Source organism: Puntigrus tetrazona, chromosome 1, assembly GCF_018831695.1.
Source record: "Puntigrus tetrazona isolate hp1 chromosome 1, ASM1883169v1, whole genome shotgun sequence".
NCBI classification, from domain to species: Eukaryota; Metazoa; Chordata; class Actinopteri; order Cypriniformes; family Cyprinidae; genus Puntigrus; species Puntigrus tetrazona.
The window spans coordinates 10,482,110-10,502,523 of NC_056699.1; the positions used below are offsets into that span (position 1 = coordinate 10,482,110).

Consider the following 20,414-nt stretch of genomic DNA (forward strand, 5'->3'; position numbering starts at 1 on the left):
AAGCAGGTCTCTATTTCAAGAGTCTGCAAGTCTTTAACATACAAAAACAGACTTGTCAGCTGGATACATCTGCAAACAAAAACTTCTCCGCTTCTTTCCTGCAACTGATGCTCATAACAAGATGATATAAGCTCTGATCCGCACGTTCACTGCAACTGAGCTCGCTCATCCTTGCATGCAAATTCATACACTCCATAAATTATGCAAAATTTCTAATGGTTCAGGCGTTACCTACCGCTGATTCCTTCAGAGTCACAGAGCGTACATTAGAGTCTGTATGGGTGCCTGGAGTGACAGATTGCCTGCAGTAACTATCTGTGAGAATAGCTGCATGTTACTATTAACTGCGTCAGCGAAACAGGTACAGGTTTGACCAGCATCACGCACAGAATATCGATCACTTGTGTGGAGTGAATAATTGCTGACCACAAAAAGACACAAATGCACACACATAAATACCTGTCCAATATTGTTCAGTCGCTATAGTATGGAGAGATATATTGAGCAAAAGAAAAAGAAAGCACGTGTTATATCGATGTGGCTGAAATTGAAAAGCGAGCGTCATGACCGGTACAAATCTGTACTGTATTTAACAAAAGCTGACGGAAAATCATCTTGAAAGGTCTCCTGTCTCAAGGCCAAGAGCTATACTGATGCAGAGAGCGGTAACCTGCTGTTTGTCAATGAGTCATCAGATTCCAGGTGCCCTTCCACTTCCTGCTGCAGTTGCTAGGTAACAGCACACATCAGAATACAAGTTCTTAAGAACCACAGAGATTCCTCAAGACGTTTTTTGCTGAACTCTGACACCAAGGTGTTCATCGTAGACTTATGCAACCAAAGGCTGAGTCCTAATGACATTTTCAGCACTTAAATTTGAATTAAGCTTATTATAGATATAAAGAAAGCATATCCACACCTCGGAATTCAGCTAAAGCTGTCAGTGTCTTCGAAATGTGTAGCATAACCTTTCATGTGCAACTGTAGACTATGTCCTATACTGGCTATTTATTCAAATAGACTAAATAGTCGGCAGTGCTACGAGATTCACATTTTTATATTAGCATTCAAATACAGATTTGTATTTAATTATTACAAATTATGTTATCATGTTTTTTTTCTTTCTTCTCATTTTGAAACCTGTGGCGCCCCCAGCCGGACATCTATCTGAATTACTCCTTCAGAGACGTTCTATTTGAATATTGATGTAACAAGCAGATTATTTCGGTCATATACTTAATAAACAATCAATCAACTAAAAATCTATATTGCAAATAAATCATTTTAACGTCGTAAAAAAAAAAGCTCGAGAACCCCCAGCAAGCACCTACATTTTTTTTTTTGCATTAAGAGGAAAAAGGGGAAATCCCTTTCGGTTTACTCGGTTCCTTTCTTTTCTTTTCTTTTGAGGCCAACAAAAAAAGAGATACAAAGCTATATTTTAAATAGCAGAAGTGATATGAAATTTATGGCACGTTCATAAAATTAAATAAGGAAGTCGGATATTTTTTTCGTCGCTGACACGAGAGACTGCCAGATGCGATTGCAATCGTCATGAAGAATTTTTGAAATACGATCATACGGAAAAAAAGAAAGGGACGTGTAGTCAAACATAAGTAAACCATTGAGCTCGGCGTCGAATTAAGTGACGAAATTTGATATCTAGGATCCGCCTCTTCGTTTGTTTCGCTTCTTAAGAAAGAGGAATTGTTCCACATTGAAGGTTATTTTCCCCCATGCAGAGGTTATATATTTATAAGAGGACCGTCTTGAGTTGCTTAACACTTAAAACACTTCACCCATGCTGACACTTGAGCTGAACGAGGGAAATTAGATCTTCACAATTCATGTAAGTCCATGATGATCACACATGCATTACAAAGTTTTATCAGATTAATACGCTCGCGTGCATAAACCATTTGTTTCAAAAGTATTATGCGGTTTAACTTATATTTTGACAGACAGAAATTGCACTGTGCGTAAATTAATGTTTACTGTGAACGTGAGCAATGTGCACCAGTTAACAATACTGTGATGTTTGTTACAGATTGAGGGGAAAAAACACACGAAGGCAGGGAAATATATGGAACTGATGAAACTCATATTGTTGATCTTTTTCTGCATGTGGTTCAATGGCCAATGTGCAGGCACTGCATATCCACACAAGTCAAAATGTACAATTAAGAATACCAATGCAGACTGTAGTCATATGAATCTGGATGCGGTTCCAATGGACTTACCCAAAAACATCACCAAATTGGATGTCTCTCACAATAGAATAAAAACTCTGTCTTCTCTGCATTTGTACTCGGATTTGATAAATATAGATGCCAGCTACAACTCTCTAACCGCCATAGAAGAGGATCTTTGTCTTTCTCTGCCACACCTTCACAGTCTTAATGTGCAACACAATGAAGTGCATTTGATAAGCGAGAAAGACCTGAAAAACTGTTTTCATTTAACGCGACTTGACCTGTCTGACAATAGACTGAAGCTAAACGGGGAACCCTTCTCTGTGCTAAAGGTATGTTCATAAAGACATTTTAGTACATATTAAATCCAATGAAAAGTTTGAGGTGTCTTTTTATGTTCGGTGTTATCTAGCACCAATGGTTGCATGCCAGAGGGACATGCAAATTAATCAAGAGTGAAAACAATGAGACAAGATCAGTACTGTCATGAATGATTTGAATGACAATCATTTAATGTGTGACTGAAAATACTGTGTTCAGCCTTAGCGCTTTGTTTACAATTAACACACTATATCCGTTTCTCTTGTTTTATAGTGGTAAAACTCTGACTAACAGTGATAAGCCTGAAACTGATTTCATGTGGTGGTCTCTTTTTTTCAGTCTGCTGTGGCCTTATAGATAATATGTTTCTTTAACATTTTCTCCCTATGTAGAATTTGACATGGTTGGATGTATCTCGGAACAAACTTAAATCGGCTAAACTGGGCACACAACCCCAGCTGCCAGACCTGGTGACCCTTGTTCTCTCTGGAAATGAAATTTCTGTACTGCAAAAAAACGACTTCTCATTCCTCAGCAATTCCTCTGCATTTCGTGTTCTGATACTCTCATCTCTGTCTCTTAAAAAGGTAAGAGGAACAGGATGTGACACATGCTAGGTTATTTTCACTGAAAGCAAATGAGTATCTATGTATAAAACCGAGAAATTCAGATTATACCATGCATTTTTGCCTATCCTTATCTATCCTTATCTTTTTTGGAAAGCTGTTAGGACTATGTTTCTATTTTTGATGATCAGACAGTTGGACTTTGCTGTGATGTTTTCTTTGTGAAATAACATCAAATAACAGTAGACTCTGATTATGACATAAAAACATCATGCAAAATTATGGAATGTAATATTGTCAAATGCATTTGTAGCATTAGATTAAATGATAACTCCAGCCCAAGATGAAAATGTTGTCTTTAATCATTTACTCCCATGTCGTTCCAAACCTGTAAAAGCTTAGTTCGTTCTCAGAACACAATTTAAGATATTTTGGATAAAAACCAGGAGGCTTTTGACTGCCAAGTAATGAACACTGTCAAGCTCCAGGTCAATCTGTATTTTATAAAGCGGAAAGAATATTTTTTTATGCAAAGAAAATAAAAATGACAATTAATGACACATAATGACATCTATTAAACAATTTGTCACCTCTGTGTCTCTTGCAACACCATATCGCCATTTTTAGTAGCCCCTCACTGCAGAACAAAAGATCCACGGGGCATGGTTGGATCGACATTCAGGGGTGGAGATGGGTGAGTTCAATAATCAAGGGGTGGAGACGGGTAGTTTTAGGTTTACGTAAGGTGGGAGGAGTTGGATCAGATAAAACTTCATCCCTTGGATCTTGGATCTGCAGTGAGGAACATCTTGTCATTTTGGAGAGTATCTACTGGACACAAATAGTGTACGCGGTTTTATGTCAGCCGTACCACAAGGATACATTTTCTGTGTGTATTTGTGTTTTGATTCAAATGAAAAAAGAAGACCTTAAGCTGTTTGTGTCCAGTGGATATTCTCCAAAATGATGACGCGTAGAGAAACAAATGAGATAAATGTTGAATTAATGTTGTTATTTTTATTTTCTTTGAATACAAAGATATTCTTCTCACTTCACAATATTACTATTGAACCGCTGATGTCAGATGGACTATTCTGACAATGTCTTTCATTTTTTTGACGGTGTTTATTAACTGGTGGTCAATAGGACAGTCAAAAGCCTCCCAGTTTTCAGCCAAGATATATTAAATTGTGTTCCGATGATAAACAAAGGTTTTACGGGTTTGGAACAACATGTGGTGATGATAAATGACAAAATTGACATTTAGGGTTTAACTTAATGCAATTTAAATCTTTAAATAAGAGGCAGTGAATTAGCATGTTTATTTGAATTAAATATATATATATATATATTAATTAAATTTGTACTTGAGTATAACTCTGTACTCCAACAAACCTTTTTCTTCTTTTTCAATTGTTTTTTGGACCTAGGTAGAGAAAGGCTGTTTTCAGGCTATTGCTAGACTTTCTGACTTAGTGCTAAGCTACAGCAAATTCAGCACTCAGATTACCACCAGTCTTTGTGAAGAACTTGCTGGCACATCTTTGCAAAACCTTTCCCTTAAGAACACTCAACAGTTGATCCTCTCAAACACAACTTTCCGAGGTCTAGACATGACTAACATCACAGTGCTCGACCTCAGCAGCAACGCAATGACGGAGATTGCTGATGGCACCTTTCAGTGGTTTCCCAGACTGGAACGTTTATCCCTGGAGTATAACTCCCTTAAACACCTAACTAAGGACACCTTCCTTGGATTGGGAAACCTGAGACAGCTTAACCTGCAGAAAGCACTAATTAAAAGTCATACTTCGTCCTTACCAGTTATTGAAGACTTCTCTTTCCACCATTTAGTCCAATTAGAGCATCTATGCATGGCACATACTGAATTCCGAGAGATCACTGATCATATCTTTTCTGGGCTTCTTCACTTGAAGACACTGGATTTAAGTTGTAGCATCACAGGGCTGAAGACAGTCACAAACACAACTTTTGCTGCTTTGCAAGAATCTCCACACCTTCAAACCCTTAATCTTACTGCCATGGGTATCAAGAAGTTGGCACCTGGGGCCTTTTCAAGTTTGGGCAACCTCAATTCACTCCTACTTGGTCACAATTACATTAATCAGCAGTTGAAAGGAGATGAGTTAGAGGGCCTTTATAACATCAAAGAGATTGACATGTCTTTGAACCAGCAAAGTATTTCCCTTAACAATACGTCATTCATCCACGTCCCTACATTAAGGACTCTAAGGTTTGGCAATGCCCTAAAAGGGACTCTAGATTTAGAACCATCTCCGTTCAGGCCACTTGTCAACCTCACAATTCTGGATCTCAGTAATAACAACATCGCAAACATAAATGCTGGCTTGCTGAAAGGATTGTACAATCTGAAAGTGCTGAAAATGCAGCACAACAATTTGGCGAGATTGTGGAAGACGGCCAACCCTGGTGGTCCGGTGTTGTTCCTGAAGGATGCCAGAAAACTGTCTATTCTGGATCTGGATTACAATGGTTTAGATGAGATCCCGCCTAATGCTCTGCGTGGCTTCTTTGAGTTATATGAGCTAAGTCTCCGTGGTAATCTTTTGGATCAGCTGCATGCCTCTGTTTTTGATGACCTACAATCTTTAAAGTATTTGCATCTTCAAAAGAACCTTATAACGTCTGTCGAACGTGTCACATTTGGTGTGCCACTGTCCAACTTGACACAGCTCTACATGGACCACAACCCCTTTGACTGCACCTGCGAGAGCATCTTATGGTTCTCTGAGTGGCTTAACTCCACCAATGCCAGCGTTCCTGGGTTCCCTCAAAGTTACATCTGTAACACCCCAAATGGCTACTTTAACCGTTCTGTTATGGACTTTGACCCATTGTCCTGCAAGGATATGACACCTTTTAAGGCACTGTACATTTTGAGTAGCACAGCAGTGTTAATGTTGTTGTTCACTGCTTTCCTGGTACACTTCCAAGGATGGAGAATCCAGTTCTTCTGGAGCATAATGGTAAACCGTATGTTGGGGTCATTGAAGGACAAAAACATTACTGAGGGTAGATATGCATATGACGCATACATCATCCACAGTAGAAAGGACAGGCCATGGGTGGAACGAAGCTTGCTTCCCTTAGAGGATGAAAAATTAAGTTTTTTTCTTGAATACAGAGATGCAATACCTGGCTTTTCTCAACTTGACACCATTGTTGAAAACATGGGACAATCCAGGAAAATCATTTTTATTATTACTGAAATGCTTCTGAAGGATCCGTGGTGCAGGCAGTAAGTAAAATTTTTTGTATTATCTATAACCGATTCAAAAAGGCTAACCACTAGAGCATTTAGCCACCATTAATTAAAGGTGCTGTATGTAAGATTTTGACTCTACTAAAGCATAAGAATAGTAAGTAGTTTAAGAAATGCTTATTTAACATGTTGTTTTGGTTTGTGAAACCCAGAAGCTGGCTAATGGAAGGGGTGTGAATGGAAAACCTGCATCTGCTTAAAGTCTGAGTAGGAGGGACCGGGTGAAAAAACCTTCCAATGTTTTGAATTTGGGATGCAATACCTAGTTCAACCACTTGGTGTCAACCCTACATATAGCACCTTTAAATGCAAATCTCTGACCAGTTTCAGTTCTTTAAGGTGTACATTCAGATCCTCAAAGAGACACTTCACATATTAACGAAACACATGCTTCCTTTTCTGCAATTTACTGAAATGCACAGGTGGTTTAACCAGTTCGAGCTCACTTCACAAGTTTTTCGCTTTATCTTTCTTCCACTGTACAGATTCAAAGCCCATCATGCACTTCACCAGGTGATGGAGGACAATCGTGACTCGCTGATTCTGATTTTTTTGCAAGATGTAACTGATTACAACCTGAACCGCACTCTACACCTTCGTCGTGGCATGTTGAAACCACGCTGTGTTCTCTACTGGCCTTTACACAGGGAACGAATCCCAGCTTTCCATCAGAAACTTCGCTCAGCACTAGCTTCTACCAACAGGGTCAACTAGTAATGCATGTTTATTTTGTGTTAGGTTCTCACTATTTGTATTTGTATTGTCATTTACATTTCAAAAGAATTTGCAGGAGGTATTAGGTAGATTGCTGCTCAACCCGACTGAAATCCAGAGGCCTTTTAAGGAAAAAGCAAAATGTGACCTGGTAAATTATTTTAAGCAAACAGATTAATTGACTCAGTCAATTATATAAATACATATAAACAGTCAGTATGACCATAACAGTTTAATTTAATTTCACATTTAGCTGGCCACTGCCATCAGGGACAAATTTAAAAAGTAACCTTTGGAAATGAAATCCAATAAGTTATATATTAATGTTCAAAAAAACAAACACACACATTGTGTTTCCATGTTTATGAGGCGTCATGTCTAATTATGAGGCATAATGGTTTTTATAATGTACGTACTGTATGTATTATTGTTTTAGACCATGTTAGAGTTATGTATTGACATTATGCAACTTTGATCCTTCAGTTTCAGCTTCCATCTGGTATAACACGTCTAACCCCCCCTTTCTTGGCATTCTTTGGCATTTGTATGGTACTGTTTGGTATTTGTATGGTAATGGTACTACCTGAGAACATATACTTAGTGGAAACTTACGTTACACTTTGTCTGTTTTCTAAAGTCTGCATTAATGCTAAACAGTGCAAATGTGTTTTACTTGAGTATTTAACCAATGGATTTTTTTGTACAATACAGCCATCCAGTGGTCATTTCTTTAACAAGATTAGAACTAATCTTATTGCTTTTTTCACTGAATATTTATTTGCATCGTTTTTTTTATTCCTTGAAAGTCTAATGAACATATGGAGATATTTCCAAAATTGACAACTCTCATGGTTATAAAATAAAATAATAAAAAAGCAGCACTTTTTGGTTTATTTTTTTCATTAAACATTAAGCGAGAAGTGTGATGAAATTGCCTTTTTCTGTTTTTCTTCTGCTTGTTCAGAATAAACAGCAAACAAAAGTGATGGGGTGTGTTTGAAAATCTAAGCACATCCCATGGTTTTAGGGGGGTGTAGCTACCACACATGTTAAAGTTCCCATTTAAAAGGCGAGGAGCTTCTTGAAAACTACAGATCTAACAAAAACAAACCAAAATGTTAGTCGGTAAACTGTGGAACGAATCGGTTGTTTTTGTCTCACTTCTACTTTTGCTGACTTTCATAACATATCAGTTGCTTAAAGATTACATGTATAAATGGAGAGAACTGAAACCTGTCCCTGGGATTAGTCCAACATACCCGTTCCTAGGCAACACGCTCAACTTTAAGTCTAACAGAAGAGGTGAGTACGGACAATATTACTTTTGCATAGAATCTAAAAATAGAGATAATATGTTTTAGCTAGTTTTGTGTACGCCAACTTTACTTGAACGGTGTACGGTCGGTTTGAAAATGAGTTATTTTACCCGTTTCTAATAGGCTGTGAAAACATTGTGTAAGTGCGTGGCGTATCTATACAGTAACTACGTTAATCGAAGTAAAACGCAGCAATAAAAAGCAATTATTTAATCATTAAAATGTTTTGTCTGACTAGCGCGCTCAATACCTCCCTCTCCCGCGGAGCTGAATAAGTGCAGCTCAGATCTCCGTAACCTAGAAACCTGTAACCTTTTCTTTTAACAAGGCTAAGGACAAGAAGTGAGAGTAGGTAGCCTATCCTAACTTGATTTCTCAACGATTTCTCGCAGTAAGATAGGCCTGTCTGCACTTTCTCACGCTGAGAAGGATTGTTGGATTGTTGGATAAAAAATAATGGTTTCATAAATTAAAATTATGTAATTCAACCAACCGAATTCTTCCACGCGTATATAAACATGTGAATTAGTACTTTTTAGCGTCCGATGTCGATGTCTAAGTGAAAGCACGCATAATGCACATATGGTCGATTCTAACAATATAGCATATTATTCAGAAAAGAAACCCAAAAGAACCGTATCCCAGGGCGGTGCAACTGCTGCACACTGCTGGGGGTGGAAGGCGCTGTCTACCTTTCTGTAGGCCCCCCGCCCGCTTGGAAAGGCCCGTATTGAAGAACGCATGAACGCTGAGGAAGTGTACAATAGCTTTCCAATTTAAGCGTGCAATTTAACTTGGGATGCAGATTATGCAGGCGTCTCGTGAGCCACACACATCCACATCGTAAACTAGTCCAAAACACAGCAACCAAATTTTCTAATTTCGGAGATTCTGCAGTTCTAGTAAATTCACTGGTTGTTGCAGTGCTGGTGGAACTTGTGGTCGGCGGCTTGTCCGGATGATCCAAAGTCCAAGCAAATATATTATGAAACACCGTGTAGCTTATATAGAGACACGCAGGCATCACCGTGCGTCTTAGTGGCAAGATGGTCCCGTTCGTCGGGGTGTATACTTTCGGCTTCGTAGCCGCGACGGTTTGCGTTATTCTATTAACGTATATTACCTACCAGCTGCTGAAAACCTACCTGCACAACTGGAAAGAACTGAAGCCAGTCCCGGGCATTGGAAACACTTATCCATTCCTCGGAGACGCGCTGCAGTTGAAATCGAACGCGGGAGGTGAGAAGTGTATTAGATGGTTTTTTTAGAATGCTCTAACATCGTCAACAAATATAAAATACATTATATATATATATATATATATATATATATATATATATATATATATATATATATATATATATATATAGATAGATAGATAGATAGATAGATAGATAGGGCTGGTAGACAAAAAAAAAGCTTCAATAAGAAATATTTTGTTTGATGAAATGTATTACATAAATTCGTGTGTACCACAAGGGTGAATAAATACTCAATGATATGAAACTCCAAATAATAAACTAACATTTTCCAGTAGGTGGTAGTAAATGGCTAATGCAGGTGTGCCCAATCCTGCTCCTGGCGATCGAAAGTCCTGCAATGTTCAGCTCCAACACTATAATCAAACACACCTGAAGCTGCTTGAAAATTGAAGGCAGGTGTGTTTGAGGTGGACTGTGCAGGACACTCATTCGCCAGCAGCAGGATTGTGACTCGAAGTCGTCGAGTCATTTATTCATTTATTTGATTCGTTTGCGTGGCTGATTCATTCTGGAGTTAAATAAATGGTTTTATATGAATGGTTAATGGAATCATTAGGCTTACGGTCGAATCCGGTCTGAATCGGATTGAGTCATCACCATCAGACCGATCGGTGTGTGACATCAAAGTATCGTGTAAACCGGTCGGTCTGCGACTATGGTCTCAAGTTCTGTCGCTACCAATAGAGTTGTCCCCCCACCACCCCCAAAACGCGATCGATCTTTTTTTTTTTGCTGATACTTTTTGTAAATGTTTGATGTTTTACATAACAATGACGAAATGACGATTTGCGATTCTAAAAATTTACAGTAGCTTTATTTTGACGGTCCATTTAAAACATTCTGTCACATTCCACCTACTAGCTCATAGCCTACATAGACTGGAAGGGCTAGAATAAGTTGAAATGTACTTGTAAAGACCATCACAACAGAGTTAGCAGATATTAATAAGAAAATCTAAATCTCTAACGAGAGTTATTTGACACAAAGAAGCAACTTATTGTCAACTCAATGTTCAAAAGAGACCATCACAGCAAAACTATTGCCTTTCTGTATAGATTTTAATATAAAAAACCTGTCTTTCAGATTTCTTTTGTCAGGTGGTTGGCTACACAAAAGAGTTCTGGGACTTTCCGCTGTTTAAGTTATGGATTGGACCTGTCCCATTTCTCATCCTATACCATGCTGAGACTATCGAGGTACTTCCCACTTGCATGTGGAAAGAAATACGTGCACACTCACTTGCCACGATCAGGGTCTCTGACCTATAGTGACAGTATATACATAATTCGAGCTGATTTTTTTCAAGATCAAGATATCTTAGTGAGTGAACTTTTTTAGTGGCACCACAAAAGTTGATGACTTTGCATTTGATAAAAGAAAATCTGATACCTGTGTACAAAGAAATACATAAGACGTTAAAGATTAGAAGAATATTCTGAGACCATTCAGTATGTTAAAGTCCAATGCTGCAATTAAGTGTAAAGCTCACCAACAGGATAAGAAAACGTTTAAGTAGATTAAAGACTAGTTTCGGTGGAGATAGTATAGTTCTGGAACAGAGGAACCTTTATTTTAGTTCAGCAGCCATTGTTACCAAGTTTTTGATTAAAGTAAGCAATTAAATAGAAAAATACAAGTTTTTAACTTTGAAATTTAAGATTGTGTACTGCAATGTTCAACATGATGTTGCTTGTTTTTATTTTTATAAAAAAAAAAATTACTTCACATTTTTACATTGCAAGCATATGATTTTTAAGTTGTTCTTGGTTAATCATACCATTAATACAGACAGTGCTGAATAACCCAGTTCACATGGACAAGGCCTACGCATACAAATTTCTGCACCCCTGGCTGGGAACAGGACTACTCACAAGGTAAACTGTTTACCAACTTAACAAAGGCCAATTTTAAATAATGTCAAGTTGTAGAAAATGTTGCAAAGCAACTGTACCATGTCAGACTGGGTCAGTTAGCAGCATCAGATCAGAACCAATGCTAGCTTCACCAATATAAGACTAACCCACATTCTTCTGTAAAACAGCTCGTAGTGTCATTATTTGGCAGTTCAGTGTTGAGAAGGTTCAGTTGAATAGCGGTGTGAAGTTTATCATTTATTCAGCAATAAGCAGCTTCTGAAGACAGTATTGGGATTCAGCTTCTATTCAGCAGACATAATAATTATGGCTTTGCAAAGAACTAAGACACCTGTCTTAAATTCTCTTCTGAACTTCCTTGTTTTTTAGTACTGGGGATAAGTGGAGACGCAGACGTAAGATGTTGACCCCAACATTTCATTTCTCTATACTAACTGAGTTCCTGGAGGTGATGAATGAACAGGCAGAGGTGCTCATAGAGAAACTTGAGAAACGAGCTGGAAAAGGCCCTTTCAACTGCTTTAACTACGTCACTCTCTGTGCCCTTGACATCATCTGTGGTTTGTGTAATTTTCTGTACATTTTAACATCCTTAAAATACTTAACGGGTACCTTTAACAAGACAAACTTACATGATTTTGGATCATTATACAGCACATGGCATTGTTAAGAGTGTAACTGCATTCCTCACAGCCCTGTTTTCATCCACAAATGACACGTAACCTGATTATTTACATATCTTTTATTTGTGTGTTTATGGTGGGTTTTGTTTTTTAGTGAGAGTTTTGGTTGAATTCAAACTACTTTGTTTGGGGATGTGGACAAGTACCAAAATTTAAAACATTTCAAAACATTAAAATGAATTTTTACATTTTAGAGACTGCCATGGGAAAGAAGATCTATGCACAGAGCAACCATGACTCTGAGTATGTGCGTAGTGTGTACAGGTAAGTACCCTTTACATTTATTAATGTTAATATGAAAGGGACATTTTGGATGCTAGACATATATAATAAGGTTGTGCATCTGAGTACAAATCAATACTGGAGAGTTAGCTTTTAGTGCTTGGTCATGCTTTATTCCAAAGGCCATTCACCGGCTGACTGTGTTTATAAAACACTCTAGAATCTTATATTTAGTGTTATGAAATATTTAAAATATATAAACATAATTCCAGTTTTAAATAAATGTTTAAGTGGTCAACTGTGTACAGGTTTTAATTTGATTACTGTAAGGGGACACGGTTCAGTATGTTTATATATTACATTGTCTTGATAAAAGGTTTTTTTTTTCATCCTGTTGATGTATAATTTGAGTAATATTCTGTTCTATTTAACGATACACAATACATGATATACAGCACTAAGATAAGTGCTGAGGCAAAAGCAAAAATCACAAAAAGCATGTTTTACACAAATTACAATGCATTTAGCTATACATTATTATTACAGCATTATTAATTAGTTTATTATAACAGCAGCTAAAAGTCCAGTGGCCATAAAGGTACTAGAAGATAAAGTTTTACATTTAAAGATGATGAATAGTCTAAACCTAAGATTGGGTATTGCAAAAAATATGAATAAATAGTTAATAAATAATGTATTCATATGTAAAAAATAGTAGTCAGCGCAAGAATAATTATATATGTGAATATATGACCTGTAGAGACTGTTTATGAGTTAATGAGTATGTTAACATGAATAGTTTGTGAAGTGATTAAAAATATTTTCATGACATAAATGTCAAAATGGATAGATAAGATGTGAACGGATGTTTAATGACATTTGTTAGCGTGCTAAAGTAGATTACCAAAGAAGCTTTTAATCATTGTAAACCATTTTACAATATCATTTAAAGTGCATGATCATATGAATTACATGAAATAACGATAAATACATTACTACATAAGCAAAGCGCTTTGAATATGCACTGCTAAGCATTGCATAATGTTTGTTAATGATTCACTAGTGAAAGAATTTCTATTATTCTGATCGGTACAGAATGAGTGACATCATCACCAGACGTCAGAGGATGCCCTGGTACTGGCCTGATTTTGTGTATAACTATTTTGGCGAGGGCAGAGAGCACAACCGTAGTCTGAAAGTCCTTCACTCCTTCACAGAGAGCGTAAGTGTTTATGTAATATCTGTCATTAGGATTTAGTCTGGTCAAGGCTGCATACTGATCACCTGCGCGCCTTTCTGTCATGAAGGTGATTAACGAGAGGGCAGAGTACATCACCTACATTGAGTCTGACAGCGAATCAGATCAGGGCATGAGGAAAAGACGGGCTTTCTTGGACATGCTGTTAAAAACAACGGATGAGGATGGGAAAAATTTAACTCACAAAGACATCCAGGAAGAAGTGGACACCTTTATGTTTGAGGTGAGAACTGTTAAAACGAGGAGAGGAACAAAATGATTCACTGTTCGAAACAACACAGGCTATTGGGGCACTTGCAGGTTAAAACGATAACTATGATAAAATAATATAAATACCATTAAATATGAAGATCATGTAACATCTGTGTTCTTCTACTAATGTATAGTGCTTGTTTTGTTTGTTATTAGGCAAGGCTGGGCAAACCCTTTCTGTATTACTGCATTTAAGTCCCCCTATTAAAAGTTCATGTTTCGGTTTCGGGAGTCCTAAACAACAGGTTGACATGCATGCAAGGTCAAAAAACAGTTTTATGTTCTTATCATTTCCTTATATTTTAAATATTATTTGTTCAACAACTCCCAAACAATTATTTCAACGATTAATTTTTTCCAAACCCTCCCAGTGATCGGTTGATTTAATATGAAGCAATGTTTGAAAGCTTTTAACGCACCACAAGTGGCACCTATGAATGAATTAGCATTTCCATTCAGGAATATGAATGAAAATATGCTAACGTTGACGTCAACATGAAACGGCTTGAGGACTCAGTGACTCAGAGTCAACTCTTTCTTTTGAGGGGTACTATTTATACATGGTGCGATTTCAGATTTTAAACTTTGAAGGATGTTTTAATTCACTTAGAGCTGTGTTACACACTGCATGAAAGGTAATTTTAAAATCCATTTAATTAAAAAATAACTTACATTATAAAACTGATCCAAGATTAGTTAAAACTATCTTGTTTATTGGTTTACCAAATCACTGAAATTTGAAAATATTTTAAAACCAAGGTAAGTGAGGTAACATTCATTAATTGTTTTTTCTGATACGTTTGCAGGGTCATGACACAACAGCGGCTGCCATGAACTGGGCCATACACTTGTTAGGCTCCCATCCTGAAGTCCAAAAGAAGGCGCAACAAGAACTATTTGAGGTTTTTGGTACGTTAAGCCGACTTGTGGTTCATATTATGCAGCTAAACACCAAGGATAGTTGTTTAAATCATTACTTTGTTGCGAGGTGAAAGAGCCTGAAACAGCTTGGAAGCCATTTGAATGATTTTGCTATGTGTTTGGTGTGTCAGGCGAGTCTGAGAGGCCAATTAACTCAGAGGATCTGAAGAAACTGCGTTATCTGGAGTGTGTGATAAAGGAGTCTCTGCGTCTCTTCCCTTCTGTTCCGTTTTTTGCCCGAAAAATCTGCGAGGATACACAGATCAGTGAGTTTTCGCGCTAGTCTACTTGTCCCATTTGTATCGATTTCTTGGGTCATACATGCATTGAGTAATTATGCGTTTACACACACACATATTTTTACTTAGATTTTTTCAATGCAATTACAAGTAAATAAAGTAAGATGTCCTTTTTAATTTAATTCAATACATTTTTATGTTCCATTTTTTTATGTTTTGGTATGCTACTCCTATATAAACTACATAATTTGACATGATGTTTGTGTGTATCTTCTATAGATGGCTATAAAGTTCCTAAAGGAGCAAATGTCATCATTATAACTTATTCCCTGCACCGTGACCCACGCTTCTTCCCTGACCCTGAAGAGTTCCGTCCTGAGCGTTTCCTGCCGGAGAATTGTGTCGGTCGACATCCTTATGCCTTCATTCCTTTCTCTGCTGGACTTCGCAACTGCATTGGTGAGACTTGCGTAAACATTATGAGACAAGCATAAACCTTATACATGGAAATAAATGTGTAATTCTACTTTTATTGTTTTTTTTTAGCAGTAATAACTGTGTATAACTATGTAGTAATTGTGTGTATTCAGGTCAGCGTTTTGCTATAATGGAGGAAAAGGTTATTCTGGCTTCTATTCTGCGCTACTTTAACATAGTAGCATGTCAGAAGAGAGATGAACTCCGGCCACTGGGTGAACTGGTACTGCGACCAGAGCAAGGCATTTGGATCACGTTGGAGCGCAGAAAGCGCTAACGCACACGCATATATAGCCAACATGAGAATTCATTCAAAATGGCAATACTGTGTAGTGAATGACACAAACTTTCTACAATCACATTAATTGTTGTACGATCTATATCTTGGAATGATGTCCACCTCGAGCTATGTTCTTTGAATGTGTAAGACTTCTGATTCATTGGACACTAAACGTGATAGATTAAAGATTAAACACTTAATATTAAATAAATGCAGATACGGTCTATGCAATCAAATTGGAGATAATCGCTAGAAATTAGAGGGCCCCAACTAAGCAAGCCATGTGCTTACTCTGATGTGTGTGTGTGTTTGTCCCATTACCCAATTTTTTAGGTATCATCAAACGACCAGAGTTTTGAGAATACAGTGGACATTCTGGAGCTAAACCATTCAGGGCTTTATAAACACAATTACAATAGTCTAACCTTAAGGTCATAAACGCATGAATTAACATTTCTGCATTTGATGTTAAGAGCATAGGTTCCATGTTTTTAAGATGGAAAAACAGAGCTTCACAGATGCTGGGAACATGGTTTTTGAAGGAAAGGTTGCTATCAAACAGCACCCCTAGGTTCCTAACTGATGAAGTATTAACAGAGCAGGCAGTGTGAGACAGTGTTCTAGGTTATTACATGTGGGGTTTTTATGTCAGATTTTAGCATTAAAGAGATAAGTCATCATCCAGTTTTTTTTATATCGACTATGCATTCTGTTACTTTTTTTTTCAAGTGAATGTTGTGGTTGATAGAGTTGAAAACAGCACTAAGACACAATAGAACTAGTAAAAAGATACAACCACGATCAGATGATAGAAGCAGGTCTTTTGTAACTGTAACTGTAATGTCTCAGTACTAATGGTAGGGTCTAAATCCTGACTTGAAATCCTAACAGATACCATTTTTCTCTAGGTATGTAGTTATACTAACGTTTCTAGCATCTTTGACAGAAAAGATTCAAGATTGATCTAACTAACTAAGTCTTTGGGGTCAAAATGTGTTTTTTTGAAAAGAGGCTTAACAACAGCCAATTTGAAGGTTTTGGGGGGATATCCTAATGACAATAATTAATTAATAATAGCCAAAAGAGGATCTATGATTTCTGGAAGCAGATCTTTCAATAGTTTAGATGGAATAGGGTCTAACATATATGCTGTTGGTCGTTGAGATTGTGTTACACAGAAGTGTAACTGTTCTGTAACTGAAACCACTGTAAAATGACTAAGGGCTAAAAGTATACTATAAAATTGAATCTAAGAAAATATCATTTCATTTCTTTGAGAATGACCATGACTAAAACTCTTTATTAATCTGTACTTAAATTAACTTATGTGGCATGAACTATTAGCAGATCATTTGTCTCAGACATTCAATTTTTTTCTTCTTTCTACTTTGTTCTTTTACACATTTAAATCTAAAGATTCTAATGTTAATTGTAAAACTGCTTTTTACTGATTGTTAAAAATACGATTAAATACTATCAAAGCATCTTTAGTGTTGGTTTCATTCAGTTTTGAGGTCTTGCATTTGGTTGGTTTATCATTTTGCATTTGAGCTGTGAGGATCATCAACACTCATATAATAATTCAAACATGCACCTTGGACACATAAGGCTTAAGCATGAAGAATATCGGATTGCGCATGTAGACGAATGCTCATACCTCATTTTGTAGCTCACCAATTCTCGATATTAATTATATATATATATATATATATATATATATATATATATATATATATATATATATATATATATAATAACTAATAATATAATATTACTGCATCCTGTTACAAACATACATACATATGGGTAGATGACGTATCAATGTGTCCTCTAAAAAACATGCATGAAACATTGAAGATTAACCTTTCTTGCCATTTTTAACTCTTAAGAATAAAGATACATTTTTCTCATGTTATTTGTATTTTAATTTTTTTTTTGTGCACTAGGATAAGGTTTTCGTTTTTTGGACACAACAGCACTGACTTGCTTTAGAGTAAGTAACTCTGAAAACCTTATGCACTAAGACCTAGTCTGATAAGAAAACAGAAAATACATCTATTTGTGCTTTTAGATGATGCATGGACAAAGCGATAATCCGTACTTGGAATTCATTTTATCAAGACTGTCACTGAGACGAACAGATCATTATTTCATTTCTGACAACAGCAGAAAGAATAGAGCTGCTCTCATCATGTGCCCACCCTAATCATCTCCTCAAGTCTTTTCAGTCTGTTTTATATAAAAAAGAAACAGCTATTATATAGTAAATTACCAAGCGGGATCATATGAATGAATTGTGATCATCCAATATTGTACTGTATGCCATCACAAAGAAAACTTCCCTCCACTGGGCACAAGGGCTGTCAGAAATGTGGACTTTGATGCACAGCATGCAGAAATTCATTCAGGGCTATTTTTGCCCAAGCTTAATTGTTATAGCACCAAAGTCAAACTCTTAATGACTTCCTCCTATCTTCAGACATCATCCAATCTAGTCTTGCTCTGTCCTAATTCTGCTCTCTCTCTCTCTTCGTTTTTCTTCCCATCTGTGTATTTTCTTTTTCCACCAAACCAACAGGGTCAGATCATAGTCCCTTGACACACTTGAACACACTTTTTTGGAAACTTTCAACACTCTGCACAGAGCCTGCAATGACTAACCCCTCAACTGTTAAAGGACTTCACCCAAAAAGGACTCATGATCCAAGATATACTTGCCTTTGTTTTGTCTTTAGAACAGATTTATAGTGCTGACAAAAACAATCACATCTGAAATAAAAGTTTTAAAATGTATTAACGTCATTTGTCTTAAATACACACATACATGCTTATATATATATATACACTCACATATATTATGGGAGCATAAACTTTTATTTTGGATGCAAATAAACGTTTGACAGCAATAATTTACAGAAATTTAGCATTATATCACTTGTTCACCTATGGATCCTTTGCAGTGAATGGGTGCCATCAGAATGACAGGCCAAACTGCTAAAAAACATCACAATAATCCTCCAGTCCATCAATAAATTGACATTGTGTTCAATCGATAAAACATTTTTCACTTTAAAATGTTACAATCTATAATATTGCTTTCTCCAGTGAAAAAAAAATCTTTTGAATCAGGAGAATAATATGCACAAATCAAGCACTGTTTACAAGCAAAACCAAATTTATCAATACATTTTGGGCTAAGAGCACAACAGGGAGGAATTTTTCACTTAAGGAAGCATTTTCATCGCTCATGGACATATTTTAAAATGCCTTAATAACGAGTTTGTTTCTTAGAAACAGGAGGATTTTCAATTCACGAGATTTTAGTTGATGAACTTGGGGTGTGTGGATTACTTGCGCTTTAATCTGCTTTTTGGATCACTTGGTTATGCTAAATTTCTCTAAATCTGTTCAGACAAAGAAACCAACTCATCTACATCTTGGATGTCCTATGGGTGAATACATTTTCAACAATTTTTCAGTTTTTGGTGAACTATTCTTATAAGTGACAGGCCGATTTAGCTAAAAAGAAAAAAGATTTTGTGTTTTGGCAGGCTAACATTAATACAAATAGAAGCTGTGGGCCTAAGTGGCCAGTTTAAGATGCATTTGTTAAAATGCCCAAGGCCCACGTCTTCTTCCTTTCTTTCTTTCTTATATTGGTCTTCTCATTTTAAATCTCTTTTCTGGTTTCTCTTTGTCCTCAGAAGTGTTTGTTTGGTAGTTGTGTGCAGAGACAACACTGTGTCCCTCAGGGCTGCAGTTAATTAAAACTTTCCCTCCCTCTGCTGGCTTTTATGTTCTCCTCTATAATCTTCTCTCATTGACTGTACTGCATTATTTTGACAGCAAAGCCATCGTTACTGTGCAATTACCCACAACTCCGATGTATATGACCACCCACTTCTTCCACATTAGAGTAGAAATTAAAACAAGGCTAAAAATAAGAGTCTCCTGTGGATGAGAAAATATTCAAGCAGTAATTTTCAGCCCTGCCTGAGGCAACAGAAACATGCGGTTAATATAACACCCATGAAGTGATTGACAGGTTCAGATTGCACTGAAAAACTAATCCAAATTACTTAATTTTAACTAAATTGTTGTGAATCGTGACACTAGAGCTGGTAAATGAGTAATAACATTGTTAAGGATGGTTTTAATGGTTGACTGACAGTCACATTGAGTGTGAAAAGGATGCATTTATGTCTTCTGAGCACTGAGGGGTGGTGTTGTATCACTTTAAGTGTATTTTCTCATGAACAGATAGAAGGTCTCCGCAATAGAAAGGCACCAGTCCAGACACATGAATGCGCATGCAAAGCATATGCACTGGACCCTCTGGCGAGAACTCACATTTTTATCAAGATGCAATATTTTTGGTACAAACTTTATAAACAGACTGTCTTTGTCTAAGCTGGTGTTTTCCAAATTTGTCTTAGGTACCCGCACAGGACCTTGAGTAAGACTTTGGTGGTCTTTCATTGACACCAAACTTGAAATGTTTTTAACTCCAATTTTTAAACTAGGCATTGCATT

The 20,414-nt window shown here is 36.8% G+C and overlaps 2 protein-coding genes across 5 annotated transcripts; both read left to right on the forward strand.

Moving 5' to 3' along the window:
- Positions 1-1,530: 1,530 nt before the first annotated feature.
- On the forward strand, positions 1,531-7,975 carry tlr3 (toll-like receptor 3). Of its 3 annotated transcripts, XR_006251248.1 has the most exons (6): positions 1,531-1,849; positions 2,048-2,524; positions 2,906-3,100; positions 4,510-6,359; positions 6,536-6,722; positions 6,869-7,002. XR_006251248.1 is itself a non-coding variant. In XM_043243042.1 (5 exons), the coding sequence occupies exons 2-5, from the start codon at positions 2,084-2,086 to the stop codon at positions 6,558-6,560; spliced, it is 2,511 nt and encodes an 836-aa protein (XP_043098977.1). In that variant the 5' UTR covers positions 1,531-1,849; positions 2,048-2,083; the 3' UTR covers positions 6,561-7,011. The 3 variants fall into 3 exon arrangements, 2 of the variants coding, with proteins under 2 accessions (XP_043098977.1, XP_043098976.1); XM_043243042.1 differs by having other exon boundaries at positions 6,536-7,011; XM_043243041.1 differs by lacking the exon at positions 6,536-6,722 and having other exon boundaries at positions 1,532-1,849; positions 6,869-7,975.
- A 177-nt stretch (positions 7,976-8,152) lies between these two features.
- LOC122347771 (cytochrome P450 4V2) lies at positions 8,153-17,365 on the forward strand. 2 transcript variants are annotated; one of them, XM_043243052.1, is made up of 11 exons: positions 8,153-8,399; positions 10,759-10,871; positions 11,464-11,549; positions 11,919-12,109; positions 12,427-12,496; positions 13,550-13,676; positions 13,762-13,935; positions 14,771-14,873; positions 15,017-15,151; positions 15,404-15,583; positions 15,715-17,365. In XM_043243052.1, exons 1-11 carry the CDS (start codon positions 8,213-8,215, stop codon positions 15,876-15,878), a joined length of 1,530 nt encoding a protein of 509 aa, XP_043098987.1. In that variant the 5' UTR covers positions 8,153-8,212; the 3' UTR covers positions 15,879-17,365. The 2 variants fall into 2 exon arrangements, with proteins under 2 accessions (XP_043098987.1, XP_043098986.1); XM_043243051.1 differs by lacking the exon at positions 8,153-8,399 and adding an exon at positions 9,409-9,652.
- Positions 17,366-20,414: the final 3,049 nt, after the last annotated feature.